The following is a 12481-nucleotide window of genomic DNA, read 5'->3' as shown; positions in this document are numbered from 1 at the left end:
GTATGTTCCAAATAATGCCATGTTAGGTTGGTTGGCTGGCTATGTGTGGTGACGACGAGTTCAGTCTGATCCGACGAAAGTCTCTATCTGAATGTATTCTTCTTCTATCTGCATTATCAGGTCTGTGAGAAGTCCTCGTGTTTGAGGCAGTTTGATGTCTTGTGTTTAGAGTGGTGAGGGAGGTAGCTCTTCACTTACTTTTGGATTCTGTTGTCTTCTACACCACTATCATGTTAACTGCCTTAAATCTTTGCAGCCTTACGGGAACTTTAGCCCCAACCTATTTTTCGCGCCGCTTCGTCGGACCTTTGGTGGGGTTCTTTAATTTTGACTTTTATTCTTACATTTTTTGCATTAATCAACTGAACTATGTTTTGGTTTCCTATCGTGTTTTATACTAAATATTTGAATTTAAATTATTTGTGGTTTATGATTGAGAGGTTATGAGGTTGATCCTCTACCCTACTTATTATACTAAGAAAAATTAATTATTTGATTTTTGTTAAGTTGTAAACTTCTTTCATATATGCGAAAATATATATTTTATGTAAATGCTTTCTTCCGTTTTTTTCCTTTTTTATAATGGTTGAGTTAATGACAGTTGAATCTCAACTAATTGTTGCATACTTAATTAGGTAGTAATTAAATTTAGAGTATTGGCATAAATAGCATAAAATTATTTTTAAATATAGTAAAAATTTTAAAATTTTATATATAAAGAAAAAAGAAATAACAATAAAAATGCCATAATCCATGTAAAACTCCAATTCAAATATATTATAGAAGTTAGAACATAATAAGAAGAGTCTATCTTTCTAAAAAAGAAAAGTTGTGATATTGTAATGAACATATTAAAATTAAAGATAAAACTTTATTTCTAACGAGCTAAAATTTAAAATGATATCTGAAAGAAAATTTTAACAGTTTAATTTGGTGGGGGGAAGAAACCCTAGATGAATTAAGACGGTGATATCGTGCGGGGCGGGGGGTAAAATCGGAAAACAGAAAGTTTAGCGTCGTGGTTCCGCGAGGCGAGGCCATCTATAAATTCGCGTTCCTGTGGAGCGAGATGAAATCGCAGCGCGGTTGCTCCGCCCCGGCGCCGTTACCGCGCTGCGCTCATTAGTTTAAGAATGAGGCTTTGCTCTCGGAGATGGAGGTGGAGGATCCCTCCGCTCCGCTCCGAATGCTTGTAGAGCCCATGATTTCTACGCCTCTACACTCTCATCACTCTCTCTCTCTTCATCTTCTTCTTCTTCTTCTTCTTCTTCGTAAGACCTAATGTGTGGGCGGTGATGATTGATCATAAAGTCTAGTACCAGATATGGAGTCGTCGAGCTGTGATCGTTCGTCAGGCGAGGCGACCACCAGGGAGGACTCTTCGCCGGTGGTCGCAGCCACGAATCGACGCACCTCCCCCTCTGTTTCTGACAAAAGGCGAATCTGAGCCTTCCATCCTCTTCGCTCTTCGCTCTCCGCGAATGCGTTCTTTTTCATCGCTTCCATGTTATCTCTCCCTCTCTCAATTTATTATTGGGATTTGAACCGACGACCTCTTAACAGTGACCTATTTTCAGTCGACGATGGTTTCGTTCTCTTTTAGGGTTTGTTATCTGTTCGTTGTTTAAGTTGCATGATTGCTTCTGCTTTTTTTTTTTGCCAGATTCGAGGAAAATCTAACATTCTTCCTTCGCTTGCTGATGTTGAACAATGTGATTGATTGCATACTCTCTTCTCGTCTCGAAAGGCCTTCTTCGGCTTAGCCGTTGGTTTCTACGGCGAGTGCGAGACTTGAAAAAGAGACTTCGATGTGTTTCTATGTTCTTATTGGTCATGAGATTGGTCAACAGGTATGATAAATTGACTTAGGTGATGATAATTAAGAGAGCGAACTGGGTTCATATGTAGTTGTTTTGTCTATCATTGGGTAAGAATAATGAGTTAATTTGTATATGTTAAGAATGAAGATAATTTATGAACAATTACCCTGTATTTTCCTTGGTCAATTGTTTTCTTGGTGCGCGACTCTGAAAATATATCAGTAGTAAGAGAATATTGATACATGGGTTTTAATCCCACCCCAAGCTCAGTGGAACTTGCCCAATCGCCACAGTATAAGTTTACCTGCACCAGCACAACCATTCATTCATGACCCTGTTTCTACATTGAAATTTCATAGAAAAGTATTCAAATACTAAACATCCTATGGAAAACTCAAGTCCTATCTTGGCCTGTATCAAGATGAAGGAAGAGAAACTCAATTTTATCGAGGCTTTAGATGGGATGATTTTATGAGGCTTAGCTAATCACTAAAGTTGGAGTGAAAAAAGAAACAAGCTGGAGGAGAAAACTTGAGTAAAGTTATAATCAGTAAAGAGCTTGATAACATAGACGCAAAGAATGATAAATCTTGTAAAAACATTGATGACAGCCAGAGTGGGAATCAGGTGATAATCAGATGCTAGATCTGGTGGGAGGTCACAGACTCACAGTTATGCATTTGTCCATGAAGGGGAAATGAAGGTTTCCATTGAAGAGGTAATTCTGGTCTAAACAGCTTTTGTTCTACTTTCTTAAAACTAGTTATATATTCATTTGATCTCAATGAAGCAACTTGAACTTGGCAATTGAGGGATCCAAGCAACTTAAACTTCTTGACAGTCTTGAAAGTGAGTCTCTTCATTTTTAGTTCTTCTTGATAATAAGCCATACTCTAGTTAATCCATGCACCGTTATATGATGTATGCATAGCATGAACTACTACTATCTAATTGGCCAATGCATGATTATTAGACTATGCACTTATATATGCAGAATCGAGATACCTCTGAAACCAATGCAAGTTGGATATCATCAACGAGAAAATGATCAAACCACAGAGAATTCTGATGAAATTTTTTCTCAAGAACCACTTGCCGATGTAATTTCATCCTCTACAAGCCATCATCATCAATGAGCATTATAGTGGAATCGGTGTTCAATCTTTTACATGTTCTGTCATTTTTTAATTTTTAATTAACTAAACTATCATGTTTTGCACTTTCAAATCCTCTTTTTAGGTCTGAAAGTTGCAATAATTATTGGGATGGGACTCTTATTCTCCTTGCTAGATAAAAGGGTAGAAGAAGGTACAACATAACTTTTAACCTATGGTTTGATTCATGCGTTTGTCCATTCCATGTCTGTCTGGATTTTTACTTTCCTTAGCCTTGCAAGCAACCAATGCATTAACACTTCCGAAAAGAGGACAAGCAAGACTGAATAATGTATATTTTCTCAGGGAAATCTTTGGTAGCCCGATTCTGTCCTTGTATACCAGTTATTTATTATCTTCCACCACAAATTCCGTACATTTCTCCCCTTCCCTAATGAAAAATGGGATTCATACAACCAAGGATGCATTTCTGCTTGCATGGCACCATAATTTGACATGAAAAGAATGCATGTACATTAATCTGCCTAGTTTGAATCAGATGGATTTTGATTCATGCCCTTATATTCAATGGATGGAAGCTGTCACTTCCTCAAATTGCAATCCGGTTTACTTCCCCCACTCTATTTTCTTACAACCACATATGCATGTAGCAAAATTTAATCCTTCATACAGAGTGTGTCATTAATGTAGCGAGCAATTTTTTCACCATGCAATTGTAAATGTTTTTGCCTTGGTTTAGTAAATATTGCATGTGGTTGTATGTTTCAAATAATGCCATGTTAAGTTGGCTTGGCCACATGTTGGCAAAGACAGGTTCATTCTCATACAACATTCATTTCGTTGCTGTTTGGTAGGTCCTTTGCTTAATGTGTTGCTCTTCTGTCTGCATTATCAGGTCTCTGTTAGAAGTATTCTTGTTTGATGTGCTTCCATTTGGACAACTCTGATCTCTTTTAGACTCCTATGCTTCGGCATTGTTTCATGGTTTAACTACTTTTCCTTCTTTTCAAACGCTATGTTTGGCAGAGTAATGAAATCTGTAATGCTTATCTAGATTTTGGTGTGGCTAATGGAAGGCTCAATTGACTAATGGTATTTGATTTTAAGTTTCCATTTAGATTCTGGATTTTGCCACCGACCCTGTTTTGAGATATAGAAGGGAATTTTTTTATTTTCAAAAAGTGAGCGCCTTTATTGAGATAATTCACTTGTGAATCTCGATATTATTTTAATTAATAATGTTCTTTTCACTTCCATCAAGATTAATATTGATGATTGATTAATTATATTTTTTTATGTTTATATACAGCTTGGAATCAATTGATGACACCGAACATTTAGATACGTTTGACATCAATGGTAAGATGTGCAAAAAAAATGGGTAGTTGAAACTTCTTGAGAACCAAGAATAGATTATTCTTTTTTAATAAACTATAGATGAGAATATTTTGGAAAACATGACGTGGAATCTTTAAAGGAAATATCTTTCACTCATTACTAATTTACCTTTCAAATAAAGATAAACGAACACCATATAAGGACGAAAATAGATTCTACAGATGAAAAAATAACATTAGATAACAAAAGAACAAAAAATAGATTTGTAATGTCTCAAAAGGAGAGAGAGCTCCTGAATCCCTTAAATTAATTAATGTTACAAAAGCTCTATCAGATAGACACTAAACTAATTAAATTTATATTATTGTGTCACCCAACCACTATTACAAAGTGCTATTACTTTCGATTCAAGTCTATGGTTGATACCTTACGTCATAGAAAAGAGCTACAGAAAAATCGACCAGCACCATATGAGCAGACAGATGGCTAACAACCTTGTTAAAATAGTTCATGAACCAACCGGTTTTCCGTTTAATCGAGGAAAAGGATCTTGTTTGCTCACCACTGCAACTTTACTCTTGTGAGCGAAGTACCCCTTCACGAGATTCTTGTTTATTAGAATGGCCATTATGCACTCTACCTGCAAATTTAACAGCAGTATGAGACCGACACCAGTGGGGTGGGGTGTCAACTATCAAACATGAGAGATGGAGAAACGAATACCTCATCGACATCCATGTCTACTTCCAACCATTGTAAAGCTTTTACAATTACTTCTAATTTTATCTGGTGGGCTTTGTTTGGATCCTTCTGCCTTTGTATAAAGTAGCTGGAGAGAATGTAAAGAATTAGAAATAATGAACAAATAATCAGCAGCAGCAGGAGGCGCCTATTGAGCCCGTGGATTCATCTGAGCTATTAATCAATTATCAGGCAACAAAGTACATGAACGTTGAGCTTACACTTTCTTCACCAATCTTTGGTAAACTTGAAGTTCCAACTTCTCTAAGACAAGATACACCCCTGATCTTAAGAACCTGCAAGAACAAAGAAAACTCTGAGTTTTACATCCTTGGCCAAAATCTCTCGCACAAGAAGATTTGAAAAGATAGGTTTACCGATCTTCATGCTCTTGTAAAGCTTGTCGCAGAAGCCTTGGATCACCTCTTTTAAGAGCTTGCACAACATTTGCATACTGTGAGTAAAAACATGATGGTTTCTTTTTTAGATGGTGCACATGCAAAAACCAACCATGCAAAATATAGATATGACGCATAAATAGCATTATGTTCCAGAAAGCTTTCACTAAGAGAGTGAAGACAGTAAACATTTGTAAAAACATGCCGTACCTCAGAAAGGTTATACTTCCCGAGAAGTGAATTTGTTGGTAAGATGCCCATAGAAAGCTTCACAGGTATGAGATACTTTAATATCATTCTGTTTCAAAATTAATGCGACTTAGGTAAGACTTCCTTCACTTTCACATCCTAAACAGAACTATTCAAAAGGTAACTTGATAGTAGACAACCAAATGCATCTAAACAACTATACATAAAATCTAAAATGGTGAGCCCATACAAATAAGAATATTTAAACAGACATGGAATATTAAACAGGCATGGTTGTAAGCTATAGTATAAAGCTCTAATAAGAAGAGGGGTATTTATGTTTGTCAAATTCTCAAGGAATAAATGTACGTATTTGAAACCCATCCAGCCAAAAATAGTAAAATAAAATGGTATGTCTTTCTTTTGTTTTTTCTAAAATTTTTTTTGGGAGGTTGGGGTAAGAAACAACTCCATTGAAAAAGCAAGGGGAAGATCTCCTGTATCAGTATCCCCAAAAAGTCTCATAAAACCCAGGTACCAATTGAAAGTTGCATAATTCAAAAAATCATTAATCTATGGAAAGGTCTGATAGGTTAAGAGATAAAGGTAGGCAGTAGCAATCGCGGTCTAGGCCAATCCAAAAGAACTCCTAAAAAGTTGGTAGGATGTCCATAGCTGACTTTAACCTCGATTCTCTAGTACATAAAGTCCCTTTGTTTGAGGATATTTTTAGGGGAAGAAAGAGAGAGAGAGAGTGTGTGTTTCAGAAAGTCTCTTGTAAATAAAGTCCCTTTGTTTCAGAGGAAGAAAGAGAGAATGTCTCAGCTAAAAATCAAAGTGAAAGGTACCATATTCAACATTTGGCTGCAATGGCTTTCCTCCAAAGGGCCAACTTCTAGATAGAGAATCTCGATTTTCATTTTGCAAGAGGGTGGTTCCTCATTTTGATGTTGCTACTATCGAAACTCCCTTTCTAATAGTGCTTTGGACCTTCTTCCAAGTTCCAATTAATCAAAAGGGATAACAACCTTAGGTCCTACATCGTCCTATAGGAAGTCTCTAAAAAGCCTCTTCAAAGCGTTTGCCACTTTATTGGGCAAAGTTAATAGAGATATATACTATGAGGGCCAGTGGGAAAATTGGTAAAAGTTGATGAACAAGAGTAAGATAACCATCCTTTGATATTGAGTTATTCCATTTGTGGAGTTTCCTCTCTATGCTTTCAATAATAGAGCCAAAAGGTGTAAGAGTGATGATTACCATTTAGAGGAAATCCTCAATAAGAGCTAGTGGTGTTGCAAGCTTACATACGATGGGAGAAAAGTCCACTAAAATATTAGTGAAAAGGAATGGGGGGAGTTCACCCTGTCACAAGCCCCTTGTAGAGAGAATCTTTCCTCTAATATTCTTACAAGAAGATGCATGAGCCGTTAATTATCATTTGGGAAAATATTAAACATTCAACCCCCCCAACCCCCTAAAAAGAAAAAAGAAAAAAACAGTAATCCTGATCCATCCATAATTGTCTAGGAAAATGCAAATTATATGCAGCAAGCACACCTGAGTCAAACCTTATATTAGCCTCTCTTTGAGGGTTGCAATGCATTAAGGCGTATGACAACTTCTGATCAGCCTGCTCACAGAAGGGATTCGGTAAAAGGGGTTAAGAAAGAAGGAAAGAGGCTTCACGTATTATTTACAAATCACAAGTATACATAGTAAGGATAAATGACATGCTAGAAAGATTGGCAACAATCAGAGTGAAAAATTCATGCAGATACAGTTGCATTAATCAAGAATTACTCACGGCAGGGAAATTCTCGTTGAAAACCTCCAGACGGCCTGTATAATACATGTAGGTCACCTGTATGTATAACACATATACTTTAGTCAGATTTTATAAAATAAACTATTATGGTCATATCATCCTTCACAGAAGGATGAGGGCAATTCAGGGGGAAAATGTAAGCAACCAAAATCAATTCTGACCCTGTCTCTTTTAGGAAACTCCTCAAAGTCAAATATTCTAGCTGTTTCAATGCTCCTTATCACACTACGGCATAGGTGCACAGTACCAAGCTGCAATCAGATTTGTTACTTCACCGTTATGTAACTAGATAAAGAAAAGTAAGCTAAGCGTCTAATAATGATTTCTACAAAAGTGGCAATAAGTCCTGTGTTTCAATCTATACTAAACAGAAACATTCTTCAATTACGGTTTTATAATTTCCATCATATCAACATTGTGGCAAGATAACATTGTTACAGAGATATACGGCAGGTTGAATCTATTCATCATTGACTCAAATAAAATGGATAACGTGCACTATGACAAATTAAGGTTTTTATTTTTTTCAAAAATCAAAATCATTATCTTGCAATCATGCTCTCAGCTTTTAGACCAGATACCATCTAATGCTAACCAATGAGAAAAAGCATATCAAACGAGTGTGAAGATTACAGTTTTTGACTTCAGAATTCAATATATTCAACACATTTGTTACCTTAAAGTATATCTTGAACAATTGACATGTCACATACAGTGCTCCAACACGTTTAGGGCCTTTTCCCTAAAATACAATCAAGAAAATTTTGCGTAAGCAAGAAGAATCACAAATCTAAAGCATTGCATAATACTTGATAATTCATTCTAAATAACATGATGTCAACTAACTATATGGTCCATGTTACCTACCATAAAATAAATTGTTTACTAGTTTAAAAAGGGGGAAATACCTCTCCAGCATAAACTTGCTGAAAGACATTGCTCTAACTTTGGTCTGTGATAGTTAGGAAATCCGGAAAATGAAATAGAAACTATTTGTGGTTGGTTAATCTTGCCACACTAACATGTCCAGAGAAACCAAGAATAACTAAACTTAAACACAAATGCTAATCCAATTTTACTAATGTTTAATCATTACTAATCCCAAAATTTCAAGGTTCAGGCTAATATGAATTTCATCATTTAAGTATTCTTAATACAGTCTCTCACATGTGGTCCAACGTTCAAACAGACATTGATAGGCAATACCATTTCCATTAATAGGTCAAACAGACACTTGAAATGGGAAACAATTATTTGATCAAGGGATCTAATGTTGTAAAACTGATGAAAGTGCTCAATCCATCGTCTCGAGCTGTATATGGGAGGACGCGCATCCAAAATTCAGTTTGAAGAAAAATGTTTTTGTTCACATGGAAATTTTAGAAGTGAAAAATCGGTCATTTTGAAATAAATAACGTAGTAGAAGTATCATAAACATGTCTGCGAGAAAAAAATTGTTTGAACAAAGAAACATACGGCAAGAACCCCAAACACTTTCATAAGAAACGAACCAGCTCCTTTCAACTTTTCTGGCGATTTTCCATTGGAAGCCAGCTCTCTGTCAGCCTGCAGATACAGAAGCCTAATTTATCACTTAAAAACGAATAAAATTCTAAATAAGACCCGAGATCATACCCTCTCTGCAATAATCCTAATCTCGTAAGCAACTACATACAGTGCCTCCAACGCCCAAGCTGAATCCCAAGTCCGAAATTCCTGAGTGAAAGCGCTGGAAAGTTCCACCATTAAAAGCACAATTACACGATTTCAAACTAAAACTAAAGTACCAATCAAGCACAACCGAACCAACTCGGACTGCATTCAATAGTATACATAAACAAGTCCATTAAAATAGAATGGAGGGAGAGAAAAATACTTGGCGGACTTCTCAAAAGCTTGATAAGCATCAAGCAAATTTCCAATACGGTAACTCTGCAGTGCGCGAAAGAAATTCACCAAAATTTCTCCGAACTGAGAATATCTATCAGACTGTCTGATCAATCTATTGGCATCCTGTCAAAAACCAATCCGCAAACTTACAGTTCACCGACGATTAACTGCTGTTGTTAACTTGAGAGAAAGAAAGAGAGAGGACCTGGAAAACATTGAGAGAGTCGGCGAGAGCGAGAAGATTGGGGGAATTGGAGGAGAGGGATAGGAGAGACTTGAGGGAAGCTCCATCTTGAGACGCAACAGAGTCTGAAAAGCGACTGAGATACTCTGTGATTCTTCTATGTGCCTCGCCCATGCTCAGGTACGCCATTGCCCTCCCTCTGCTGCAACTCTCCCAGCGATTCTCCCGACCCCTGCTGCTCCTTGCCTCTCATCCTTCCTTTTCTGGGCCTAGTTTATTGGATCGGCCCAATTTGGATGTTGCACTAATTTTCTTCGACCAAGCCCACGATAAATCTAGTCTCGTAAAAATATATTTATATAATATTAATAAAATTAAATTTGACTAAATCAATCAATAGCAAAGCAATACTAAAAATAAATAAATGTTTTGTTCGTTAATCTCTCCTGCCGATTACTTACAGCTTCCGCTTCTGGCTCTGGTAAGTTGTTGGTAACACAGCCCATACGCCATAGCCATACCTTATACCTAACCGTTTGAAGGTAACACTTTCGTAACTGCTGCTGCTGACAATAACCCTTCACCATCGTCATCCTGATATTCTTAATTCCGCTACAACTGGAACAAGACCAAAGTGTAGGACCTGGTTTTTCCGATATGGCTCCCGAGTCTAAGCCGGCGCCGTCAAAGCAAATTCCGGCGACGGATCAGGAACAAGACTCCTCCAGCCCTTCCACCGCTTTGCTCTCTTTCGACACCGATGCCTATTCTTCAGATCCGTCTCACAAAACCAGCATTCTCGTCGTCTCCCTTATTCTCGTTACTTGCATCGCCCTCTCCGCCGCCGCCGCCTTTGCATTTCTCTTCTTCTCCGCCGCCTCCGGCGTCAATTCCACCGCCCGCTCCCTCTCCAAGCTGAAACATCCGGTGGTTCTATTGATCTCCTCCGATGGGTTTCGATTTGGGTATCAATTCAAGACCTCGACCCCCAACATTGACCGTCTGATCGCGAACGGAACCGAGGCCGAACGGGGTCTGATTCCCGTTTTTCCGACATTAACGTTTCCCAACCATTACTCGATCGTCACTGGCCTTTACCCGGCATATCACGGCATAATCAACAACCATTTTCTCGATCCGGTGACCGGAGACGCCTTCACGATGGCCAATCACGACTCTAAGTGGTGGCTCGGCGAGCCGCTGTGGGAGACGGTGGCGAATCAAGGGCTCAGGGCGGCGACGGTCTTCTGGGTCGGCGCTGAGGTAACCAAAGGCTCGTGGTCTTGCCCTGTAGGGTTTTGTTATCATTATAATGGTTCAGTTCCATTTGAGGAACGAGTGGATGCGATTCTGCACTATTTTGACTTGCCCAGTGAGGAAATTCCTGTGTTTATGACTCTGTATTTTGAGGACCCGGATCATCAGGGCCACAAGGTTGGGCCTGATGATCCCCAAATCACTGACGCTGTAGCTAGAATTGATCGGATGCTTGGGAAGCTCATTTCTGGCTTAGAAGAAAGAGGGGTTTTTGAGGATGTTAGCATAATCTTGGTAGGGGATCATGGGATGGTTGGGACTTGTGATAAGAAGCTGATTATTCTTGAGGATTTGGCTCCATGGATTGTGATTCCAGAAAGTTGGGTTCAATCAACAACTCCTCTTCTGGCAATTCGTCCACCTCCTGATGTTTCACCTTCTGATGTTGTTATGAAAATGAATGAAGCTTTGCAATCTGGGAAAGTTGAGAATGGGAAGAAGTTGAAATTGTATGTCAAGGAAGAGCTTCCATCTCGGCTTCATTACAGTGCCAGCGATCGAATCCCGCCAGTGATCGGATTGCTCGAAGAGGGATTCAAGGTGGAGATGAAGAGGAGTAATAAGAAGGAGTGTGGAGGCGCTCATGGGTATGACAATGCCATATTTTCCATGAGAACCATCTTCGTTGGCCACGGTCCACAGTTTGCAAAGGGCAGGAAGGTTCCATCTTTTGAAAATGTTCAGATTTACAACTTGGTTACTTCAATTCTCAACATTAAACCTGCTCCTAACAATGGTTCTGCATCTTTTCCCAAATCTATTCTCCTGCATTCTGCATAGAATCCTAGTACATCATTGCCACGTTTTACGAGCTGCTGAAAAGAGAACCTCGACGAGTTGGACGTACAATCATATTGCTTTATTTCGAACGTCACCAAGGTAGATGTTCACGTTCTCGAGAATTTGTTGACCTCGATCTACATTGTAGAAAAAACATTATTTTTGTCTGGGATGGATTGCTCATGATCAGTTCTTGTTGTGGGCACAAATCCATCCGTTGCCAGTGGCTTCTAGCACTTGTTTATATGTTTCTGTATGGTAATCCTGCGAGATTGATTACATTGTGGTGATCGGTGTAGAATAAGAGCTTGCAGTCTCTATAGATCATGTTCTTATACATGTTCTTCTTCATCTGCAGGGTTGTCATGTTAAAAAACTCTGATCAGTTGGCAGATATCTAAGATAATTCCTATCTTAATCTCCCTGTTTATAGTCTTGTCCTCTTGAATCCCATCTTGTCTTTCCGTCGCATCTGATCACAGTGGTTCTTATAGCTAGCTTTTGATGATGCCATGGCATGTTTCCTTGGACATGTCTTTTTTTGGATTCCTTGGTGATTTTTCCTACTTGGCTTTTCATCTGTTTTTCCCCCTCCCCATCGAGCAGGATTTAATATCAAAAATCCAGATGCTAATAAGTTGTCATTTGATAAAAAATAACTTTTTAGTTTACTATATTTTAAAAATAATGCTTTTTTTGTGTAATATTAAATTTTTCACTACTTGAAAACAACATAGCCAAATTTCAAAAATAAAATTTAGCCTTGAATTTTATAATGTTTATGAAAAGTAATTGTATAACAAAGTAAAGGAATGGGTGATAGTTGTGTTTCTCAACTTAATTTTTAATAATAAAAAATAGAAAACGAATTAGGAAAGGCA

The 12481-nt window shown here is 38.0% G+C and overlaps 2 protein-coding genes across 3 annotated transcripts; one reads left to right on the top strand and one right to left on the bottom strand.

Moving 5' to 3' along the window:
• Positions 1–4513: 4513 nt before the first annotated feature.
• Positions 4514–10105, bottom strand: EER5 (proteasome family protein). Of its 2 annotated transcripts, none has more exons than XM_022299044.2 (14): positions 9965–10105; positions 9525–9838; positions 9306–9442; positions 9065–9158; positions 8906–8995; positions 8106–8171; positions 7591–7680; positions 7409–7465; positions 7173–7234; positions 5623–5710; positions 5392–5468; positions 5236–5310; positions 4997–5102; positions 4514–4913 (listed from the first exon to the last, which is right to left on the bottom strand). In XM_022299044.2, exons 2-14 carry the CDS (start codon positions 9690–9692, stop codon positions 4782–4784), a joined length of 1242 nt encoding a protein of 413 aa, XP_022154736.1. In that variant the 5' UTR covers positions 9693–9838; positions 9965–10105; the 3' UTR covers positions 4514–4781. The 2 variants fall into 2 exon arrangements, with proteins under 2 accessions (XP_022154736.1, XP_087983879.1); XM_088127753.1 differs by having other exon boundaries at positions 9306–9431.
• Positions 10106–10160: 55 nt separating this feature from the next.
• LOC111021915 (nucleotide pyrophosphatase/phosphodiesterase 1) lies at positions 10161–12018 on the top strand. The gene has a single exon (XM_022299042.2). It carries the CDS (start codon positions 10161–10163, stop codon positions 11598–11600), a length of 1440 nt encoding a protein of 479 aa, XP_022154734.1. The 3' UTR covers positions 11601–12018.
• The last annotated feature ends 463 nt before the right edge of the window (positions 12019–12481 follow it).

Source organism: Momordica charantia (genome assembly GCF_013281855.1).
Source record: "Momordica charantia cultivar OHB3-1 chromosome 8 unlocalized genomic scaffold, Mcharantia_2.0 BLBB01000008.1, whole genome shotgun sequence".
Taxonomy (NCBI): Eukaryota; Viridiplantae; Streptophyta; class Magnoliopsida; order Cucurbitales; family Cucurbitaceae; genus Momordica; species Momordica charantia.
Note: the sequence above shows the minus strand (reverse complement) of the source record. Positions and strands in the feature narration are given on the sequence as shown.

Bases quoted from the DNA above. Each gene is read 5' to 3' on its own strand.
- EER5 (XM_022299044.2), bottom strand. From the start codon at position 9,692: ATGGCGTACCTGAGCATGGGCGAGGCACATAGAAGAATCACAGAGTAT. The intron at 5,469-5,622 runs GTACGGCATGTT...TTTTACTCACAG, and splicing joins GGAAGTATAACCTTTCTGAG to TATGCAAATGTTGTGCAAGC. The intron at 4,914-4,996 runs GTATTCGTTTCT...TTAAATTTGCAG, and splicing joins TAGACATGGATGTCGATGAG to GTAGAGTGCATAATGGCCAT.
- LOC111021915 (XM_022299042.2), top strand. From the start codon at position 10,161: ATGGCTCCCGAGTCTAAGCCGGCGCCGTCAAAGCAAATTCCGGCGACG.